Raw genomic sequence first — 22883 nt, 5'->3', positions numbered from 1 at the left:
GTCCTTGGGGGTCTGTCATGACTCTAGAACTAAAAAGCAGGCTGGGCAGATGGCTCAGCACTTAAGAATGCTTGCCACATGGTTATGAGAGCCCGAGTTCGGGGTCCTAGCACCACCTAAAAACACAAGCATCCTAAAGGCACCTGCAACTCCCAGTCTGAGAAACTCTCTCCCATCTTCCACATGTGCCCACAAGCATGTGTTAGCACACATGCACGCGCACACACAATGCACAGACCCAGAAAGAAACACACATAAATAAATAATTTTTTTTTCTTATGGGTTTTCCAGACAGGGTTTCTTTATGTACCTCTGGCTGTCCTGGCCTCGAACTCACAGAGATTCACCTGCCTCTGCCTCCACTGTGCTGGGATTAAAGGTGTATGCACTTCCACACCTGGCCAATAAATAAATCTTTTTAAAAGAGATTTCCAATTTCTTGACTTGACTTCATTTTCTCCAGAACATTAGCCCAACAAGACCTTTTCTTCCCAGTCTTTTTAGGGACAATAAAGCCCCTGCAAGGAGAGACAAAGAGAAGAGGGAAGACAGACCGTGTGGGGACCTTTGTGGCTCTGTGAGGCTGCCAGGTCAACAGCACCATCCGGACAAGCGAAGGGAGTTAGGAAGCATGAGACAAACATACCCTCTGCAGCAAAGTTCATAGTTCATCCCCGTCCAGTAATACTTCGACTGGAACGTATTTCTGAAAAGATCTGAAACCCTAACTCTAAAGCAGAGAGCAAATTCAACTCGAGGAAGCCAAGATGGAATAGCTGAAGGCTGGGAAGAGAAGAGAGAGCCCAAGGTGGAGTCATTTCATCCAGCGTGGTCACAGGGACACAATTCAAGGCCCGGAGGACCAGGACTACTATATTTAAACTCTCCAGACATGACTGCTATGTAAATCTCCCCCAGCGTCTAAATCTCGCTGACTTTAAGTCTCTAGGAATAGGACAATGCATACTCGTTTCTTGGGACCGCAATGAATTCTGCCCAGAACCCCTTTGTGTTTTATTTGGTTTTTCAATTTTTGATTTTTGAGACAAATTCACACATAGCTGGGTTAGCACTAAACCCAATGCAGCCAAGGCTAGCCTGGAATTCCTAATCCTCCTGCCTCTGCCTCCTGGATGCTAGGATTATAAGCTTATGCCATTACGATGCCAGCTGCATTTTGTTTTCCAATAACAAAATTGACTTAAAAGATCACTTGATTTCCCTACCCCCACCCTCTACTCAAGGAGAAAACAGCATTTGCTGTTAATAGATTGTCTAAACTGAAAAGGAAGCTATTTGGTTTCTAGGTTGTTGTTTTGGAGGGTGGTTTTTATTTTTCCATCTACTCCCAGCTGAACATTTGAGTTTTTGGTCCATGAAAGGTAAGAGCTAGAGAGGTTAATTTAGGATGAACAGGATGTCACATGTTTTTTACTTTGAAACAAGTTCTCACTATCCTTGATCTTCCTCTATCAGCAGAGGATAACCCTGAACTCATGACCTTCCTGCCACCACCCTCCCTAGAGATTACAAGTGTGACCATCACAGTTGTTTAATAAGGTGCTGGTATCAACCCCGGGGCCTTTCCTATGCCTGGGGAGAGCCCTTTGAACTGGATACTGTTGCCCCGAGCTCCCACCTCATAAAGTAAAACCCAGTGTGAATTACAGTATTCCTCAGCTACACACAGCACACAGCTGAGGAAGCACATGCCTGGGTGCCTAGCCAGCCTAAACAAATTGTCACATCCTTAGAGCCATCATTTCTTCCTGAGGCCAGGGCTTTCAGCTGACCCGGCAGCCGTGAGTGACTCCACCCAAGGTCCTGTGGGAAAAACTGGGACTCAAATGCTGACGCAGCTCCTGCCTGAGACTTTGGCAGGCTCTGAGCTCACTGCATCCTGAGAGGTTGGTACCAGGTCTAGAACCTTGGTCTACCTCACCCAAGCAACCCGGTCCCACCTGGGCAGGAGGCTAGCCTGGGGATATGCTGGCTGAGAACGGTGGGCCAAGCCACACACTCTAGCTTGGCTTTGGCCAGGACAGGGGGCTGCATGTCCTCACATCCTGCTCATGGTGCCACGCCCTCCTCGGGAAGGCTTCCTCAGGAAATCCTGACTTCTCCAGAAACAGGGGTGGCCGCAGCCTGAGAACGTAAACAGGGGCCTCGTGGTTTGTCCTTTGTTCTATGTCCTGCAAATCTGTCCAGCCTCTGGCTCAAGGATTTTTCTGGCACAGTGCAACTAAAGAGTGGGCTGAGCCTCCGTGGCTTGTAGAACCAGAATTTACAAGTCCAGAATGCACACAACAGCTCACATGAAGACAACCACTGTCAGGACCCGAGGTTCTCATCAACGTCCATTGGTCTGGAAGAGGGGAATCGCAGTAAACGGCAAAAGGGCTAAGGATTTAGCTTAGTTGGTAGAGCGCCTACCCAGCATGCACCGGGCCCTGCGTTGACTCCCCAGCACTGCACAAGCCAGGATGGAAATCCTGTCACTGAGAAAATGAAGACATGCGGATCCGAAGTATACTTGCCACCAGAGTATACTTCACTTCAAGATCCACATGGACTTGTAGGCCAGCCTGGGCTACATAAGACCACAGATGAATAAAGCAAAAGACACAGACCACTGTGAAGATAGGTGTTCTATTCAGTGGTCAGAAAGCCTGGAATGAGTCTCTATCTAGACTCCATGCACTCCTTGACGTCTCTTCTAGAGTGCCTGGCACATAGAAATACGCAGTACAGAGTGTGAAATGAAGACTTCTTCCAAGCCACTTCTCAGCCTCCACTTTAAAATAGGCACCTGCATCAGGACCACTACCCAGAAATATGGGAAGGGGAAAGAAAGAGAATGACCAGAAGGAATACTGTGTCCCCTCCAGCATCCTTCTCACCCCAGTCCTTCAATACAGCTGTCTTTGGATTCTTCCTTAGCATCAGGGGTATGAAACCTGCCTTTCTCGAGGCTCACAGTATCAAACGTGGGGCGTTAACATGTTCTCTGTTCTGGTGTCTTAATGAACTCACATCTTACGGAGCCTGATAGAATGTGTGTGTTCCTTTCACCAGTGAAGAAAAGTGTCTCTCTCAATCAGCCCCGCTTCCTGTCCATCTTCTTCACCCACTTCACTAGGCACAGAACGGAGGACAGATGCTGCCAGGTGTTCCCGTTGTGAGACTGGAAGGCAAGCTGGCACCTGACTATAGCCACCATTAGCATAGGCTGGCGATGGCTGATGTGTCATCTCAGGGGCTATAACTAAAACTCATCCACTGCAGTGCAGTGGAAACCGGCACTGTCTCTGAAGGCAGAATCCCTGTGTTTTTACCCAAGCTTACTCTGTAAAATGGGGATGATAACAACAATCCCCACACCTCATAATAACAATACCCAACACCTCACCACGTTGGGCTGTGCTCGGGTCAAAGAGACAGGCCTTAGAGAGCTATGAACAAATAAATACAAGGTTTGCTTCCCCAGCTACAATGGCCACAGCCAGGAATAACTACTGAGGGGCAGACCTGGGGCAGTACCTTTCTACAGCAATACCCATGAAAGGAATGAACCCAAGGAACAGTGCTGGAGGGGCCAAAGACGGGTTTGGGTTAAGTTTGTTTGAGATAGTCTCATGTAGCCTAGGCTGGCCTTGGATTGTGTATAAACTAAAGATGACCTGACCCTCCTGTGGCCCACTCAATGTATGTGGTGCTGGGGATCAAACTCAGGGCTCCATGCATGACAGGCAAGCACTTTTCCAACCAAGCCACATGCCCCTGCACCCCAAAGACATTTCTGATATATTTAACCAAGTCTTGACACAGTTTTAACCCATGGCCACCTCGGTGAACATTTAAACAAAAAGCGTCATTAAATTATCCAAAATGATGTTTTTTTAAGACCTAGAAACTGCCTGAGAGTTGTTACATACATGTTAGTGATTAGCTAGTCATGTTACTTACATGTTAGTGATTAGCTAGTCATGTTACATGCATGTTAGTGATTAGCTAGTTATGTTACATACATGTTAGTGATTAGTCATGTTACATAAATGTTAGTGATTAGCTAGTCATGTTACTTACATGTTAGTGATTAGTCATGTTACATAAATGTTAGTGATTAGCTAGTCATGTTACTTACATGTTAGTGATTAGATAGTCAACCTGGGAACAAACTTCCCAGAGACCAGTAACATGTGCTGTGGATCACATCATCCCAGCCATGCAGGAGACAAAGGACGCCTGGGTCTCTTCAATAGATGAGAGTGGTCCTGTATAAGTCAGAGAGTCCCCAGGATACCAACAAAATGACCACATCTTAAAAGGGTGGGCACACAACTTCTGGCCACTGTATTTCCTAAGATGTGCAAGAGACTCATGGGAAACTAAATCCTAATTGAACAGGGAGGAAGGGTGGGAGGATGACTGAAGGGCATCTCTATTTGCTTGGATGCACTTGGATGTATCCAAAAGCAGACGGGGACAGCCATAGCTGAGAGTGCTCTCCCCACTGCTTTCATTCTCCTCCACGGATACACAACATCCCTTCCCATCAACCTGTACCAGGCTCACTACAATACAAACATGGTGCAGTTCCTTTCTCATCCTCTCTGTGTCCCATCCAAAGCAGATGCTAAGCATTATCAGTGACTTGCTTTGCTTGGTTTGAGACAGAGGATACATACCCTAGAACTCACCGTGTAGCCCAGGCTAGCCTCAAACGTAGCTCAGGCTAGCCTCAATATTATGGCAATCTCTCTGACTCGGTCTTCCAAATGCTACCTCACACAGCTCAGTCTCTTTAAGTGAGCTTAAGTATCTCTGGCACCTTAGCTCGCTCTCTGTCTCTGTCTGTCTTTCTGTCCCTCTCTCCTCACCTCTCTCTGTGATTAATGTGGGTCACAGGACCTCTGCTCTGTGGCACAAATCACAGTGTCCTTTGCTGTCAGGACAACTCAACCATGGGGCTCTTAGTGCCGTCCGGGAGAAGTAGTCCTGGTGATAAAGCAGCCCAAGTCACTGTAGGTGGAACAGAGTGCTTGGGATTGGTAGGAACTGGATATCCTGGCATAGCCTATGAATATAACACTCAAGAGGCAGAGGCAGGAGGACTGCTACAAGTCTGAGACTGTCCTAATGAAACAGTCCCAGCTAACTCTTTCACAGGAAAGACAAGAAGTCACAGCAGGCCAGCCTGCTCAGCAGTTTTCAAATCTCGCTGCAAACCTGTTTAATGGCATTGTTTACATGTTCACTGCCTACGTCCCAAGCCGCTCCACCTAGATGACCAGACAAACATCCCACTATGTTCCTTGGTTTTCTGATCCTGTCACGCCCCCACCCGGCTACTGAACCCACCCACACCTAGGCAATCCACCTTTCTCATGGATTCCACACGTCTGCCCACTTCTTCCCAGCTCCAGAACTCCAACCTTGCTCAGGCCACTGACATGTCCCACTTGAAGTAGATTAGACATCATTTCTTAAATGTTGTCAGTGACCTTTCAAGAACGTCAGTTGCTTTTAACCCTTGTGTGGCTTTCAACCACAGGCTAGCTGCCGCGTCCACTCTCTGGCCCAAGCCTCACTCTCTGATCCGGAGAGCTCTCAAATCTCTCATACTCACTAAACAATCATCGCCAAAAACAGCCTACCCTGGAGCCTTTGGGGTTGACATTCTGTCTGTCTTGAAAGTGCTCTCCCCAGATATGTATCATGTGATCCATTGTCAGCTCCTCTGTCTAAACCCAGCCTCTAAGGAATCTAGACTTAAGACACTTCTGCGGGCCATCGAGACGGCTCAGCTGGTCAGTGTGACTGTCACCAAGCTGGAAGACCTGAGTTTTCGATACTCGAGGGAAAGAACGGACTCCCACAGGGTCAGGTTCCCCTTTGACCTCAGCATGTGTGGAAATGTGTACAGGTGGACAATCACACACAAACCACACAGCACACAAATGTGTTTTAAAACCAGGGCAAGTACCCACTTCAAAAATAAAAGGCAGGCCTGGCAGTGGTGTCCTGTGTGTGCCTTTAATCCCAGCACCTGGGAGGCAAAGGCAGGTGAATCCCTGAGCCCCAGGCCAGCCTGGGCTACAAATCAAGTTCCAGCACTGCGAGCTATGCAGAGAAAAGCTGTCTCAAGAAACAAACTAAAAAAGATTATCTCAAAACTTATTAAACATTATACATTTCTATCCTGTCTTCCTTCACAGTGAACTCAAAGCAACAATTCAAAAATACTAAATGAGACCTAATTTTCACGATATGTTTGAGTCACTACAGGACCCCACGTGGTCTACTTTAGATGAAGTCCACTACCATGGTCAATTCCTATAACTTACATATGCTATGAGAGAGGTTCTCTCTCAGGAAAAAAAAAAAAAAAAAAAACTAAAAGTGAAGCCACAAATACACACAAGAGGGGGCGGGGCAAAACAAATAGTAAAAGATATTATTCTACATGCCCAGAAAAAATCAGAGTATGAGTTACACACCAGTCCCACGACCCATCATGCTCCAAATATAAAGGGCTCGAAGTTACATAAAGAGGGGGACAGAGCTCAGGGCCACCACTAACTACCTGCTGAGCTCAGTCTCAGGACTAATCAGACAGAGCGCCACCATTCACCTCTCAAAGTCCAGCCTGAACCCCGTCAGTGAGGCTCTTCTGTGTTCCTGCACACCCAACTTCCTCAGTGCCGCGTCCCCCAGTGCTTTCCTTCTTCAGCACCTTCAAGTGTTGATTTTACAATGTTAGGATGATCACTTTTATAAAGAAAAGGGGGGGGGGAACATACCTGCATAGGATAGACAGTACATTCCTGCAAACCTGGCATTCAGGAAGCTAAGGCAGGAGAATGGCTGCGTTCAAGGCTAGCACCAGGACACCAGAGCTCCAACACAGCAGAGCTGACATGTCAAGCCTCCCACCTCCAAGAGAAACTCTCCAGATCTGGAAGCCGCAGAGCAGAGCACAGTCCCTGGCACTATCGCATGAAAGGGCTTGATAGCGAGGGGTTTGTCTAGCGTCAAACGTTCTTCATTTGGCAAAACCAATATCCTTGCGTCCACTTTCTTAATATTTTGCCAAGTTCCGAGCTGCTGGAGCTCTTGTGAACGGTGAGGATGCTCACTATACCTGTGCACTGCCATGGTAGAAATTACTTTCAACCCGATCCTCTTTCTTTCAGGAAAACATTTTTCTCGTCTTTGTCACTTCCTATCCCCAAAGCAAACCTAGCCCCACGTTCCAGAACTTTACTATGAGGAGACTCAGGACAAGGAAGCCTCTGCATTTCACCACAGTGTCTACACCCCACTCCTCCATGTCTGTACCTAAGTCTGATTTCAGACAAGCCCTTCTTTCTGTAAGTGGACAACCCGCTGGGCACTCCTGTAGCCACATGACTGGCAAAGGCTGTGGGCCATTTCCTCAAACTTCTAGGGACCTTTTCCTCTCGAAGTATGACTCACAGGCCTCGGGCTCAACTTGTTTCATTTTGCTTTTCCTCTGCAAATCCAAAGTTGGTTAATGGGAAGTGTGCTGGGCTGTGTAATAGTCCCCAGGGGAAGTGATGGAAGAAACTCTGGCCCCGAGTCACTGGGCTGGGATCGGACAGTCCTGAGCAGTGATATTCTTCAGGGAGTCGCAGGCTGGCTACAGATGGGCCAGAAAACTTGATTTTCCTAATTGACCATTTTTATATTACTGTATGAAGACATTCCTCTGGATGCATTTACCCTGGGTGAGCAGTAGAGATTAAAATGAATTTTTAAAATGACCGGATGACCTATTTGATTTTAATTAAAATGTCCAACACAGACTCTACAGGGAATAAAAGATTTTATACATGGTTCCTGTTTTCTCCACGTCTTCCCTTCTTCCGTTCATCCCTGATCGTTAACAATCGGGTCAGGAGTGATTTCCGAACTCCCAAAGATGGTGTGTATGGGCAAGATGTCTGAGCAGTATGCCAGACAGAGAGTAGTGCAGGGGGAAAGGGGGTGGCTCTCAACACAGAGAGCTTAGCTTTACCATCCAGAAGCTTCTATCGCCCCTTCCCATACTCAGGCCTCACAGAACACCAAGGGTTAGGGGTTAGCTCAGTAGAAGTCACCCAGCACCACCATCACATTTGCTATGAAGGGTAAGTCTGTCATCACCAACTACCTTGTCACTTCTCTTTGCAGGAATCGTGATGTCTACACCCCCAAATCCTTTACCAGAGCCCTGCCCCCACACGAGCTTATCCACCCGACCAAGAAGTCGGTTCTAGAGCCTAGCACTAACAGTACTTATTTCTTGGCCTGTCTTGCATAGTTTTTCTCTCAACAGCCTCTCCGGCTCTGCCTTAAGGGGCTGAGATGGGGACCAAAAGGCAAACTGGTAGTGCTGTTTGGAAAAACTAAGCTTAAGACAGTTCAAAGGCGTTCTTCGGGCTCCCAATCATCACTGCTCTTTGGTCCCTCCCACTTTGTTGTAAATACCCACAAATCGCTGTCAGTAGAGGAAGAAAGAGAAGGCAGTAAGGATTTCTCAAATGTGTTTTGAAGCAGGCAGGCACACTCTAATGTCTTCCTAGGACCCTGTCCATTGTTTCAATTCAGAGGAGTCTCTAGCATGAAATGCTGGACGACAAACTTTCCTGTCTTTGTGTCTCCTTACTAAATACTCCTGAGGACATATCTACCTCCTCTATTCATGCCCCATAAACAGCTTTTGCTGACTCGGTCTCCAGGCGTCCCAGACAGGTCTGTATTGTGCTGCCTGGCTTATCTCTCTTCCCGGTTTTCTTCTTCCTACTGGTTGAGGCGTGGGGCCCTACGAAGTGAGTCTGCCTCTTCCCAGTGGCTTCATGCTACACCAGCACAAAGCCAGAGCACCTGACTACCTACAGTATTGTCCTACAGCTGCTGCATGCCAACAGTAAGGAAGCTTCAGACAACAGGAATGTATTGTCTTAGCTCTCAGGACCAGAAGTCAGGTTTCCCTCTGAAACCTGCAGAAACAGACTTCTTGGCTTCCACCCAGCTAGTGGTGTGCCAGCAACTCTTGGGCACTCTTTGGCTACGGACACCTCTCCAGTATGAATCTCCACGTGGTGTTTGGATCTCGTTACGTGCCCATTTCCCCCTGCCTGGCTATGACTATGTCCAAATCTCCCTTTTGGAAGGGATATCAGTTATCATCGAAAATCATCCTAATGACCTCCATCTTAAAACTTGGTTGAATCTACAAAGAACCCATAACCCTCTAGGAATTATGACTTCAGCCGAGTATCCACAGTACCCCCTCACAGGGTCCCAGGGATAGTTAAACCCACAAAGGGACTCCTGCCACGTTTGGCACTGAGAATGTGTTCAGTGACAGTGTCTAATGCTGTCCTTATTATTCCTAGATTACCCATTCTTTTCTCCCTATGGTATCTTTGTTCAAAAAGTTTTAAAAGCAAGTCTTAACCCAGAGGGGTGACACACTGCCAGAATCCCAAATCTGGGGATGTCAAGACGAAAAAACCACAAGTTCGAGACTCCTCTAGGGTACATTGCAAGATCTTGTCTAGGTAGATAAGATAGATAGATAGATGATACATAGATAGATGATAGATAGAAAATAGATAGATGATAGATAGATGATTGATAGATAGATGATAGATAGATAGATAGATAGATAGATGACAGATAGATGATAGATAGATAGATAGATAGATAGATAGATAGATGACAGATAGATGATAGATAGAAAATAGATAGATGATAGATAGATGATTGATAGATAGATGATAGATAGATAGATAGATAGATAGATAGATGATAGATAGATAGATAGATAGATAGATGATAGATAGATGATAGATAGATAGATAGATAGATAGATGACAGATAGATGATAGATAGAAAATAGATAGATGATAGATAGATGATAGATAGATGATAGATAGATAGATAGATAGATAGATAGATAGATAGATAGATAGATGGATTGATAGATAGGTAGATAGATAGATAGATCTCCTTGGGAAAAAATACTAACAATGGAAGTCTGGGTGGTAAACTGGAGGATGTCCTTTGTCCTGTGGAAGGGCTCTGTGGCTTCCAGGATGCCTGGAATGCAAAGCTATGTAGGAATCACTAAAGGAAGGCTTCCAAAGAACCTGTGGGCATGCTGACGATTGAAATGCTAAGTTCTTTTGACTGTAAGAAAAGCACTTCACTTCTACTATGCAGCTTTTCTCTAGCTCCATATAGCTATATCTGCATTCATATGGATATATATGGATATGTATTATGTATGCTTGTACATAATCTATATTGTGTTATATATATTATAATTATAGAATACATAAAAATACTAACTAAAAAGGCCAAGAACAATAGAAGGTCAAACATGGCAATAGAAGACCCAAAAGGTACTTAGCAACTGTCAATCCATCCAAAAGAGAGAGATTTAAGGCTAATAATGAAGTGATTATGTAGCCTACAGATGACCCTGTCCCAAACAAATCCCTTAAGGGATGATCCAATTTAAGCAAAGCAAAGCATTACCCTTGTTTTAATGAGTATAAGAAGCCAAGGTACAGGCCTTAGTTCCACCTATGTGGGAGGCTAAGACACAGGATCACACGAGGCCAGGAGTTTGAGGCCAACCCGAGCAACAAAGCAGGATTTATCCTAAAAATAAACAAGAGCTTTCAGTGTGGCCGCATCTAGTTGTACAACAGCCGAGAAGTTGTACGGTCCCAGGATGCTTTTCTCGACACTCAGAAAGCTTGTTTTGACACAGACTCTCAGAGGACCACAGAACAGTGGTAGGGCGCTACCACCTACTCCTCCCAATTATTTCGCTAAGTCATTTCTCTACCAAAACAACCTCTGGAGCCTTACCAACAGTCTCTGCCAACTCCATTGCATAATAATTCTCTGAGTATTTACCTTAACAGGACTGGCAAATGCAGAATTCAAACCTATGTGCTTTGGCCTGCTCCCTTCATCCCTGGCTGATCCTCAGAAACCATAGGTTACCCAGTGCCCTCAAGCAATCTCTGCCCTCGATTCTGTTCTCCCTATGTAAGGACCTGAAGCAACATTCCCAAACTTGTCTGCAAGCCTATCTGCAGGCAGACAGACAATCATTTGTGTGTCTTGCAGCCTCAATGTTTTTAAAAAGTCAAACCTCATATTTGAACAAAACGACTCTAAGGCTTGAAACACTAGTTTGGCAAACAGCAAGAGACTGTCTTTCCCAATGTGGGGGAAGTGGGGCTTCCTGTTTTCCAACACAGAAGAGACTGGAAGTCACAAGACTTAGTGGTGGTGTTCCAGAGCGGTCATAAGCACAGTAACAGACTCAGAAGACAGCAGGTTTCTGTGGTGTTCTCTGGTTCCCTGAAACGAATGCACTTGCATCATTGACCCAGAGAAAACATCCAACATCTACAGAACCAGGTAGCCTAGTGAAAAACCAGTCTGCAGGCACACACACACACACACACACACACACTCACACACGCTGCTAAGAAACAAAACACAAACAAAAAAGGCAGATACAAGCTGGCTACACAGCTCAGTGGATGCAGGTCCTTACCACCAAACCCGACGAGTGTAGTTCAATGGTCAGGACCCACGTTATGGAAGGAGAGAGCTAACTCAGGCAAGACCTGACCACCAAACGCACACTATGGCATAAGAACCACCCTACCCATTCTTCCTCCCCAAACTAAATCAAACAAGCTATTAATATATCAATCAACTCACTCTATTATTATGATTACTCCAATAAGCAGAAACGTACAGATGATGCATGAACCCTGAGTTCAATTTCCCACACCTCATAAACTGCGCATGGTGGTTCAAGCCACCGGAAGTAGACAGCAGAGGATCCTCAGCAAGGTTATGAGTTCTAGGCCAGCTACCTGAGCTATTTGAGCCTGAATCTTAGAGATATAATAAATAAGGAATACACACACACACACACACACACCACCACCACCACCACCACCACCACCACCACCACCACCACACCCAACTACATCTGATCTACTGCAAAAGGCACTTTACAAACACATAAGATGAAATGTGAGCCTAGAAATCAGACTCAGGTAGCAACTATTGGGCTCTGGGTACTAAAACATGTGTCATAAAAATATAGCAGTGTTGAAAGAAAGAAAACTACGAGCTAGAGATATGGCTCAGTGGGTAAGGACCACTTTCCACCATCCCTAACTACCTGAGTTCAATCCCCAGAACCCACACAGCAGGAGATAACTCTCCACTCTTCCAAACATACACACATGCCATACATAAATAAATATAACTTTAAAGTACATAATAAAGAAACCAGGAAGCTCAAGCTGCCTGTGTGGCTAAAGGGCAGTGGGTGTCAACAAGGGTAATTGCTGGTAAGTAGCTATGGCACCATTTAATTGGACAAGGAAACAGGACATGAATCCCAGCACTTAGGGAACTGAACTAGAAGGGTCACCAATGACTTCAAGACTACTCTTGGCTACGTGGGAAACTCCACCTCAGCCTAGGCCAAAATCAGGACCTGGACTCCACGCACCCCCCAAAAAAGAACGCAACAATAAATAAACTTTTCCTCTGTGTATGTAAGACATACCACTACATGTCGGGATAAAATTATACACAAATATGCTTAGATTCACCTCTAAATAGAGCAGCAGATATAGCAAGACCCTGCTACACATCTCCCCACATTTAAGGAGTGGCTTGCCTCCATTTATCTCCCCTCTTGGTTTCTATGGAAATACTTCTACTACGGAAGGCATCCTGCCTTCTACAGACACAGACTCCAAGATGTGTCACCCAGCTAAGAGGCAGCTGAAAGGTCTGGCCATGGAACATCAATGGGGTGGTTGGAGTATCTGACCTGGCTCGGCTGAGACGAGACAGTGTTCTTGACTAACACTGAAGTTACATCACATAGACTTTACACTTCCTCTGGTGTATCCCTTATGAATGAATCATTTGACACCTACTGAATACTCATCCTGAAGTCTCGGTTTCATAATGTTCCAATCAAGGCAAAGAGCTACTTCGCATTGGTGTGTCAAGCCTCCTCCATTAAACTACAACCTGGACACCACAGGACACCGAGATCCCAACAATCTGCTGCAGAAGGCATGCCCCAAAAGGCACAGCCTAATACAAACATTATTAGAAAGTTGCTAGTAGATCTGCAATTCATAATCTAATATGGCTTCAAATGAAATGTTTATTCCTTTTATGGATAATTTATTCATGGACTTTTACCCCAGACCTCAAATTTCTTCTGGATATTTCCTATACATTAATACATGTTTCTGCAGACTTATAGTAAAGTTACTTCCAATTAAAAATTCACATAGGTAGGAAGCTTGCCACAGTCAGTGTCGTGGGCCCACTGCCTGCACCATGTACATTGATATGGTAGTGCATTCCTTATAAACCTGGCACTTGGAGATGGAAGTGGGAGGATTAGAAGTTCAAGGTCATCTTTAGCAACATAGCAAGCTTGAGACTAGTTTGGACTACATGGGGTCTTGTTACATCAATCAATAAATAAAAACTACCTCCAAAGTATGTAGATGAAACATTTTATTATACATTGAGGTTTATGATTTTCCCTGAAGCCACAAAGACTCATCAAATAAAGCCATCAGTTAACTGGAGGCTTGTAACACATTGCTTGTTTCTATTAAGTTGCCTATTAAAAGGTTCTCACCACAAACTTTAAGGAACAGCATGAAGCCTAAACGTGTGGACAGACACACAGGTCTCACCCTTGAGAGAACCTCGAGTTCCTCACAAAAACTTGGCCTGCCTTCTACACTCAAAACAAAAACAGAACAAAAAATATAGATCTCTTTCATTTAAATCCTCTCTTGCATGATCTCATTCAGATATGGGATGGAACAAAGTCAATCTCACAGAAGCTGAGAAGAATAACCATTAACAGGGACTAGACAAATTGGCTCTGCAGTCAACAGCACATGATGCTTTTGTGGCAGACCCAGGTTTAGTTCCCAGCACTGACATCAGGGAGCTTACAACCACCCAAAACTCAGGTCCAGCAGATCTAACACCCTCTGGCCTCCACCACAGGCACCTGCACATATATGTGCAAATGAACTTAGGAGCACAGACATTAGTAAAGTAAATCTCAAAAATAAATAAATAGGGCTGGAGAGATGGCTCGACGGTTAAGAACACTGACTGCTCTTCCAGAGGTTATGAGTTCAATTCCCAGCAACCACATGGTAGCTCACAACCATCTGTAATGAGATCTCATGCCCTCTTCTGGTGCGTCTGAAGATAGCTACAGTGTACTCATATATAAGATAAATCAATAATAATAATAATAATAATAATAATAATAAAATAATGCTGGTGGTTAGCAGAGGCCATCACCTCTAGCAGAAAAGAGAAGGGACCAGGCAGGTGGAGGAAGAGTCCGAGTCATAAGTACCAAGTTACAGTTAGATTAGAGAAACAGACTCTGCACTTAATACAGTAGGATGACCACAAACAGCAATAAAGTGCTGTGCTTCCAAAAGCAAAACAAAAGAACTCTGGACATTTTTTTCACCATAAAAATTAAATAAATAAGTAACATTAAGAGGATATGGACAGGTTTGATCTGACTTGAATTACTGCACACCAAGTTGGGTTTATGTTGTTTGTTTTTTGTTTTTTTTTTTTTTTTTTTTTTTTTAATGATTAAAAAAATAAATGTCAGGCCTTGAGAAATGGCTCAGTGGTTAAGAGCACTCACTTGGCTGCTCTCTCAGAGGACCTGGGTTCAATCCCAACACCCACCTGGCAGCTCACACAACTGTCTATAACTTCAGTTCCAGGAGATCTGACACCCTCACACAGACATCATGTGGGCAAAACACCAATGCTCATAAAATAAAAAAAATGATAAATAAGTCAATGTGAAGCTGGGTAGGGTATCACAGCACATTGGCAGCGTTTGTCTAGCAAGTGTAAAGATCTAACAACCCGGCCTTGGGGGAGACCACCTGCAATTCAGCACTTGAGAGGTACAGACAGAAAAATCTATGCCAAAGCCACCTTACTGTACATATCCAATTTGAGGCCAGTCTTGGCCACATCAGAAACAACCTAAAAATTAATTAATTAATAAAATAAAATAATAAAAACTTAACTACTCTTTTATGTACCTATAATAAAAATCGTAAGATTTTCCTCTTAAGAAAACTTAGAAATAACTACATTCTCACCTTATTGTACTCAGACACAATCAAGGATAAAGATAACATTCTAGACAACTTTTAAACAGAAATCGCATTTTCATTACAAATTCTCGTTTTTGCCTCAAGAAAACCCTAGCTATTAATAGCATTCATGTTTTCTCTTTTGAATACAGAAAATATTTAAAACACACATTTTTTGGCACAGAACTTGACAAGTTAATAGCTTGAAATGATTCATGCATTTATTTTTGTTTTTCTCTTTTTTTTTTCCGTTTTGTGTTTTGGATCGGAGTCTTGCTATACCCATGTTGGCCTTTCCAAATCCTCCTGCCTCAGCTTTCCAAGTGCTAAGGTTATAGGAATGTAGCCACAAAGACTGGCTACTCATTTGTTTCCAAACTGTAAGAAAAGGGCATTTCAGATAGCAAAACAAGAATATTAACCGTTTATTTCATATGTAAGACCTTTAAAACCCACCTCTATTATAGGTGTCATCCTGAAAAACAGATGTACATTCTTGAGCTAAATCACTCCTTTTCTCTACAAATAACTCAATGTAGAACACTGTATTTTTTTCAAAGCACGCCTTTTTAAAAAATTATATAAACAAATCGTTTTGGCTCTAACTGAAAAAAAAAAAGGCATTTGGCAGACAAGGCGTAGGCAGCAGTAAGTAATAAAAACTAACACAGTCAAGGTGCTTAGAATGAATTTCAAAAGTAGCTGAGACGTAGAACACATACTGAAAAACTGAACTTTGGTCTTGAAGGGCACTTAGCTTCCCTTTCTGAGTCAGAGCTATCCTGGATGAAGATGTTGAGAACACATGACATAATGTGCCTAGAAAGACACAGGACAGGTTGTCTCCAGGCGGCACCCCTCCTCATAAAGAATTAATGCTGCTCAACAAAGCAAAAGAGGCAGGAGGCAGCTGGCTGGGAGCAAGGCCAGTGAGAACAGGGCTGTCCTGCTCAGGTCCCATTACCAGGGTAATTTAATGAATGAAGACACTTCTGAGGTTAAGTCAGTGCCTTGTATCTACTAAATATAGTTTACCTCAAAACTCATCCGAAGCGTTAATTCTTAGGCCCTTGGTCTTAAGTCCCCTGGTTTATGGGGGATAGTTCATCCAGAGTTCTAGCCTCCAGCCAGTCAAAACTCTTAAGTCAGGAAGACCCTTAAGGGGTAGTAGGAACACGAGTGTAGCACATGACAACCTGGGCTCGATTTGTTCTCCAAAACAAAATTTTATCAGGTGAAATAAACAAAGTAGACAGTCGTGGGCTACAAAGACATCGTATATGGGGTCTTCAGGTTCTCATTAGGAAGGCTCCAACCTTCCCAACGCTGTGAGCCTTATTTAAGACAGTCCCTCACGTTGTGGAGACCTCCAACCATAAATTATTTTTTTGCTGCTACTTCATAACCATAATGTTGTTACTGTTACAAATTGTAAGATAAATATTTGATGTGCACGATATCTGATTTATAGTCCCTATAATGTTCCTCCCATGGGGTCTCCACTCACAGGTTGAGAACCTCTGGTTGGGATGAAGCAATGCAGCATTTATTTATTTATTTATTTATTTATTTATTTATTTATTTATTTTCTTAAAGCTCCTTTGTAGCTGGGTGTGATGGCTCATACCTGGGAGACAGAGATGGCAGAGACCATGAGTCTGAGTCCAGCATGGGACAGAGTTTCAGACCACCCAAGCTACAGAAGACTATAAAAATTAAAATAATTATTTTATTTTGTGTGTGTGTGTGTGTGTGTGTGTGTGTGTGTGTGTGTGTGTGTCTCTGTGTGTGAGTGCTATGTAATATGTACACTGTGTGCTGGTGGCCATGGAGGTCAGAAGAGGACATCGACATGACAGAGCTAGGCACAGAGGCTGGAGTGTTGATCTTCCTAAGGGCTGATGGGGAACAACCCTTCATTTCTTCTGATGCTGAGTCAAGCCGGGGGAGAGATAATGAAAGAATGTGCATCCGTGTAGACTCCGAGCTCGGCACCTCTGCCAGGATCACCGCTGCAGCCTCCGAACTCAGAGGATTCTACTGTTGTAACAGGTACAAAATCCCTGTCAATACATGTCCTCCTCCACATCAGTGCAAACTTATCACCACCAATAGGTATCGTTTATCTTACAGGTGTGTGTGTGTGTGTGTGAGTGTGTGTGTGTGTGTGTGTGTGTGTGTGTGTGTGTGTATCCTAAGCCAGGAAGTCACCAGGAAGAATGGAACCTCCCAGGACAGACAACCCTCTCTAGAAAAGATCGATTATTCCCAGCTGTAACCACAGAGACTGACAGACCACCAGACAGGCTTGGCAGACCACTGTAGAGGCAAAAGTGTGTGAGCAGCAGTCAGGAACACACCTTGACCCAGGCGCGCTTCAATAAACATACTCCACTCTCTATTGAAACCTAAACCTCAAGTCAATACCCAGGGACAAACTTGAGATCTGTCTGGATATGTCCCTCTTCCAAGGTGGCCACGCTGAACTCACTGCTTTCCTCTGCTTCAGCATTAACTGTCTTTCCACTGACGTGTCTGGATGCGTGTGCAAGCATAGTTTGTTGGGACAGGTCACACCTCCTGAAAGGATCATGTACGTACAGGCCCAGCCCAGCAATGGAACATCATCCTCACGTTTGCTGAGGGACGCCTCTACCCTATAGTCACATCCAACCAGAGAGAAGAGAGAAGGTTCTTACGCTGAAGCAAAAAGGCCCAGAGAAGGTACAGAATGGCACATGAAAGCCAATGAGCAAGCGACCAAGAAAGGAGGTGGCTGGAAACAAGAGCGTCCTATAGGAAAAAAAAAAATGCAAATTCCCCTCTAGCTCTGCATGCTTGGTTATGGCTTTGCGATTTGGTTTGGTTTGGTTTGGTTTGGCTTGGTTTTCTCAGGAAGACAAGTAACCTACTGGACTACCTGGACCAAGTCATCAACCAACCTCACCTGGGGGCCCTTCAGATGCTCAACCCTTACATCTTCAGCCCCTCAGGACCCTCCCAACTTATGCAGGTTAAGCACGGGCTTTTGACTAAAAGGCAGAAGATTCCAATGAGGTCAGAATACTTTAAACCAACGTTCTCTACCTTCCCTTCCCCCTCCCCCCAACGCCATCTCTGGCCTCAGGTCTTATTAGCTGAGGACACTCCCTCCTGAGTTTCCTATCCTCCGGCCACCACCTCCTGTGAGAGGCTGGCAGTACAGACTGATGCAGTCACAACAGAAAGGGATGATTCCTTGGGGCATGCTAGGCAAGCACGCAACCCACTGAGCTACCCCTCCAGTTCCAGACTCTCAAATCCCAATGTGTAAATTTAATTAGATCATTAGCTGATAGGATTAACTCAAGACACCTTCCCAAGGGTACTTGTAAATGAGCTGTCCCCGGAGGAGTCGGTTTTCTAAATACCCTCTCAGGATCTCACTAACACCTCCCCCAGCCTTGTGAAAAAGAAAGAGGAATGGATTCTTCAGTTTCTTCTTCTCCTCCTTTCATTGAAGGTCTGGGGTTCTGCTTTATAAACAGCAATACATCTAAATATAATAGTTCCGGGGATTCCTGCCGACTCTGCAGTTTTCCAGGGCTTGCTTAAGACTGGGGATCTTTCCACACGTTGGGTATTTTCAGTGCTGGGAACTGAGGACAGGCTCCAGAGTCTGCAGGGGACAGTTGGACCTGAGGTTTGGGGGAAGTGTGTCTCGCAAGATCCTGGGAGCAGTAAGAACTTAACTTCTTCCTAGTTAGTAACTACGAGGCCAGGCTCAGCCTTAAGAGGCCCTCGGTTACTAGAGGTCAAAGCTAAATGGCCGTCCCGATCTGCCACAACAGTAATCAGTCCCAGGAAAATCAAAAACAAAACAGAAAAGAGAAGAAAAGAAAAAAAAAGCGTTTCAGCCACATTTAAATAAATTTGGCAATTCCCGCTCTTAAAAAGCAAGTACTAAAAAAAAAAAAAAAGTACTGACCCAATCAGAAAGCTGAGGGTAGCTGTGGTAAAGAGAAGAATTATTATACAGGGCTTGAACAATTCTGCATGTCCAAGAAGACATCAGTTGAAGCATGTCATAGGGAAAGGTGCTATGCTTTGAAAATCTAGGCCTAGACACTGTAGTGCCATTGGGGGAGGGGTAAAAATGGTATGTTTATGCTCAGGACTTACAAACATTTCACAGTTTGCTATTACCTTAATTTTGGCTTGCCTGGTGAGACTACCCAAATGGTAGCTTCTGCCGGAACAGAATTCACTAGCATCCTCAAAAGTAGTTCCGCCATAAGGGGTATTCTGATGGGACGTCTGTATCTCAAAAGTACACAGTTCTTTCCTGACTGACACAGCTATGTTCTTAGCACCCAGTTAATTCCAGGCACTGGAGACTGCCCACTGGGTTTGGATCCAGATAATCACAAGCGGACCTTTTCATGAGCCATCCTCTGTCGACCACAGTTTCCGTACTGACTTATTAGTGATATATATCCTATCACTGTTCAGTTTCCATGTTTAAGAACTGCCTTATTATATTCTCTCAGGAACTTGTTAACAGTGACCTGAAAGCAGTGACCTCCTGCTTCACTGCGCGGTGACTGGATTAACTTATAAGCAAAAGGTGTTCTTGTGAACTCACAGATTCACAGCTTGCTTATTGTATTAGGACTAATCAGTTAACTAATGACCCCCACCCCCACCCCATGCCACAGTATCCCATAGATGAAAACCTGTGAATTCCACCTTTCCCCTTGGCCCAGTTAGGGAACTAGGGGACACCTCTCACTGTTCAGCACTATCAGAGATGGGGTCCTGCTCTTCTACCTAAAAAAGGCTTTTGCCCACTAGGGTGATATGCAATGGGCTGGGATCAGCTCGAACATTGTCACCAACAATGTACAGGCCACTGGTCAAACCTTTCAGATGACTTTAGAATTCTACAGTTAAAAAAAAAAAAAACACGTTTCAACAAAAACTGAGAGACCCGGGTGTCACCTCTGCGTCAAGATATATTGCCCCAAAGATGCATGTATTGATAAACACGTGGAGGACAGCTCTCTTGTGGTAGCAAGAGCCCTCCTCATAATATGGGACCTTCCCAATAAAATGTACCGAGGCAAGGCAGCCAGGTCTCTCCCTCTGCATTTTACTACCGAATGCCCAACATGTGTCCCCAAAGAAAATGGAGACTATAAAGGATAGGAAAAGGGTTGGGCCACACTGCCAGCCTCTCCTGCTTCACACTCAGCTCCAGGCTGAGTAAGAGCATCTATTTTCTCTTTCATCTGCTCTTTGAATACCAGGTTTGATCTTCTAGAGCCCCACCCCATCTTTTTACCTCAGCCAAAGAACACTCTGCTAGAAACTACCCCGACAGTGCTGAAATCTGCCAGGGAAAGGAAAGCAAATATTCACAAAGTGTGATCTGCCAACCCCCCCCCCCCCGTCCTCCCCCAACACTCAGTATGACTTGCATTTTCCCCAGCAACCCCCACCCACCCTGCCCACAACCCACCTAAAGGAAGCAAAGTGATACTATCAAACCAGCCTTCGCTGAGACTGAAAATTCAGAGTGGCTTCTGGGCAAGAACCAAGATAAGGTGTCTGCCTGTTTAACTTAGGATTGTCTGTCACCACTTCAAAACAATCGATGGTCTTCCTGGAATTCAACTGAGCACCGTATGGATTGGAAAAGTTTAGAAAATGCAACGAATTTTAAATCCAAAAGACACGGTATATATACACAGCGTGCATACGTAAAATTCTAGCATAGGTAAAGATGTCTCTTATTATATATTTGAAAGCAGACAGAAGTCTTTAACTCAGGAAAATGGGATACACTGAACTTCAAGATGTCCAGAAAGATGAGACACAGGCTCTATTTGCAAGAAATATATATATATATGTGTGTGTGTATATATATGTATATATACATATATATATAAACAGAACTGTATTTATTGACCATCTACTATTCATCAGACAATATGCAGAGTACCTCATACACATTGACCTAGTGCCTCTCATAAAACCCAAGACGCAAGTCTTCCTGTTTTTCAAATAAGATGGAGAATCCTAAGTGAATGACCTCGCCATGGTAATTGTAGACAGACAGTTGGGGAGCAGGGATTTGAACCAGGCTAACTCACTTCAAAGCCCAAAACCTTAACCACTATGGAGAAACCAAAACACTGCATCGTGTCCCTATCCATCCAAGGTAAACTCGTTAAAACTTCTTCCTCCGCAGTGTAAGAACTACTTTCCAGAAGTTAAGTCAAACCCATAGGCGGTTTCACCCACTGGACAGCTCAAAACCTCTTATCAGCACAGATTCAGCAATGTGTCTGATTGTTCTCAGTGCCAAACATATAAAACAAATATCCTGTAATTCTACAAACTGGAAGAGCTGAGGGCAGAGCAAGTAAACACCGGGGTAGGTTCTTCTGCACAAGGAAATGGTTGTTTTCCTCTCTTGGGCACACGACAAGCCCTGTGCGGATAAACATCAGTACCGCGAGGCCATTAGGAGTCCACCCGCCAAATATTTGCAAGTAGTATTTACATCTACTCTTTCTGGCTTTTTCCATGCCAACTTTTCTAGGCAGGTGTCCCCGATTACAGCCGATTGTTTCAGACGCGTCTCTGATGTGACCCGTGGGTGGTTTTTCTTGTTTATGTTTTGTTTGGTTGTGTTTTTTTTTTTAAATTAGTTTCAACCCCTATACAGAAAGAATACAGCAGAGAGAAAAAAAGGGTACCCAATGGGTGGGCGAGGGGTGAGCCCCGCTTCCCGCTCCTGCCTCCCCAGGTTGCTCACCAGGATGCCCATAACGTCGGTCCAGAGGCGGGAGAACGCCTCGGACGTGCCGGCCTCCGGCTCGGGCTCCCGACTGGGATCCACCTCGGGCCCGGGTTCCGGCTCCGGCTCCGGCTCCAGCGCCGGGCTAGCAGCTCCCGCGTCCTCCTCCATGGCCGCGTCCCGGTGAGTCCGGGTCCCCGCGCTGCCCACGGCCCGCAGCAGCGCGTCGGCCGCCGGGGCGCAAGGTCCCCGCCCGCGGCGTCACCGGGCCGCGCCCCCGCGTCGCATGCCCCAAGCTCCGCCGGTTACGAGCACCACCACCAGGACCAGGCACCTCGATCCACGGCGACCGCGATTGACAACTCCAGAAACTTTTCCTCGCCCGGCTCCGCGCAGCAACAGGGTAATTGGAGCGGAGTCCGCACCACTGGCTGCGGTGGGGAGCTCGCGGGACAAGGGAGCCAGGAGACCCACCGCACGGGCGCTGCGTCCTGCTCTGGGGACCGGCTCCGGGTGGCACGCGACTAGTCTCTATTGGAGAGTCTATGCAGAGCCCGGGAGGGGACAGTGACGCCTGTGCCCCTGGGCTAGCCAGTCCTGGACCCCTCTCTTCAGAATGAGCTCTTCCAACTCCACATGACTCCCTCCCCTCCAGGCTCAAGAAAGCGTTTAGCAACAAAAGGTGCTCTGATGTCAGGCGCTTTGCATGGAAATGAGCCTCAGCCCGGCCAACAAATCGCCTTTTGAAAGAGCCACCGCGCCACGGGCCCCGGGCCCTGCACAAGTTCCCAATCGCGCCATTCACCCTTCGCCTTCCGCCACGGAAACTGCAGAAAGTTAATCTTTAAGCTTCT

At 45.3% G+C, this 22883-nt stretch overlaps 1 protein-coding gene across 1 annotated transcript in view; it reads right to left on the bottom strand.

Annotated features, from left to right (window-relative positions):
* Positions 1-22540, bottom strand: part of SASH1 (SAM and SH3 domain containing 1) — a 161084-nt gene extending 138544 nt beyond the window's left edge. The window contains exon 1 of the mRNA XM_080941692.1: positions 22048-22540. Coding sequence (XP_080797818.1) covers positions 22048-22200 — 153 coding nt within the window. The 5' untranslated portion in view covers positions 22201-22540. The remainder of the gene's footprint in view (positions 1-22047) is intronic.
* Positions 22541-22883: the final 343 nt, after the last annotated feature.

The sequence above is a fragment of the Micromys minutus genome (assembly GCF_963924665.1).
Source record: "Micromys minutus genome assembly, chromosome: 30".
NCBI classification, from domain to species: Eukaryota; Metazoa; Chordata; class Mammalia; order Rodentia; family Muridae; genus Micromys; species Micromys minutus.
The sequence above is the reverse complement of the archived record's forward strand: the minus strand, read 5'-3'. Positions and strand labels throughout refer to the sequence as shown.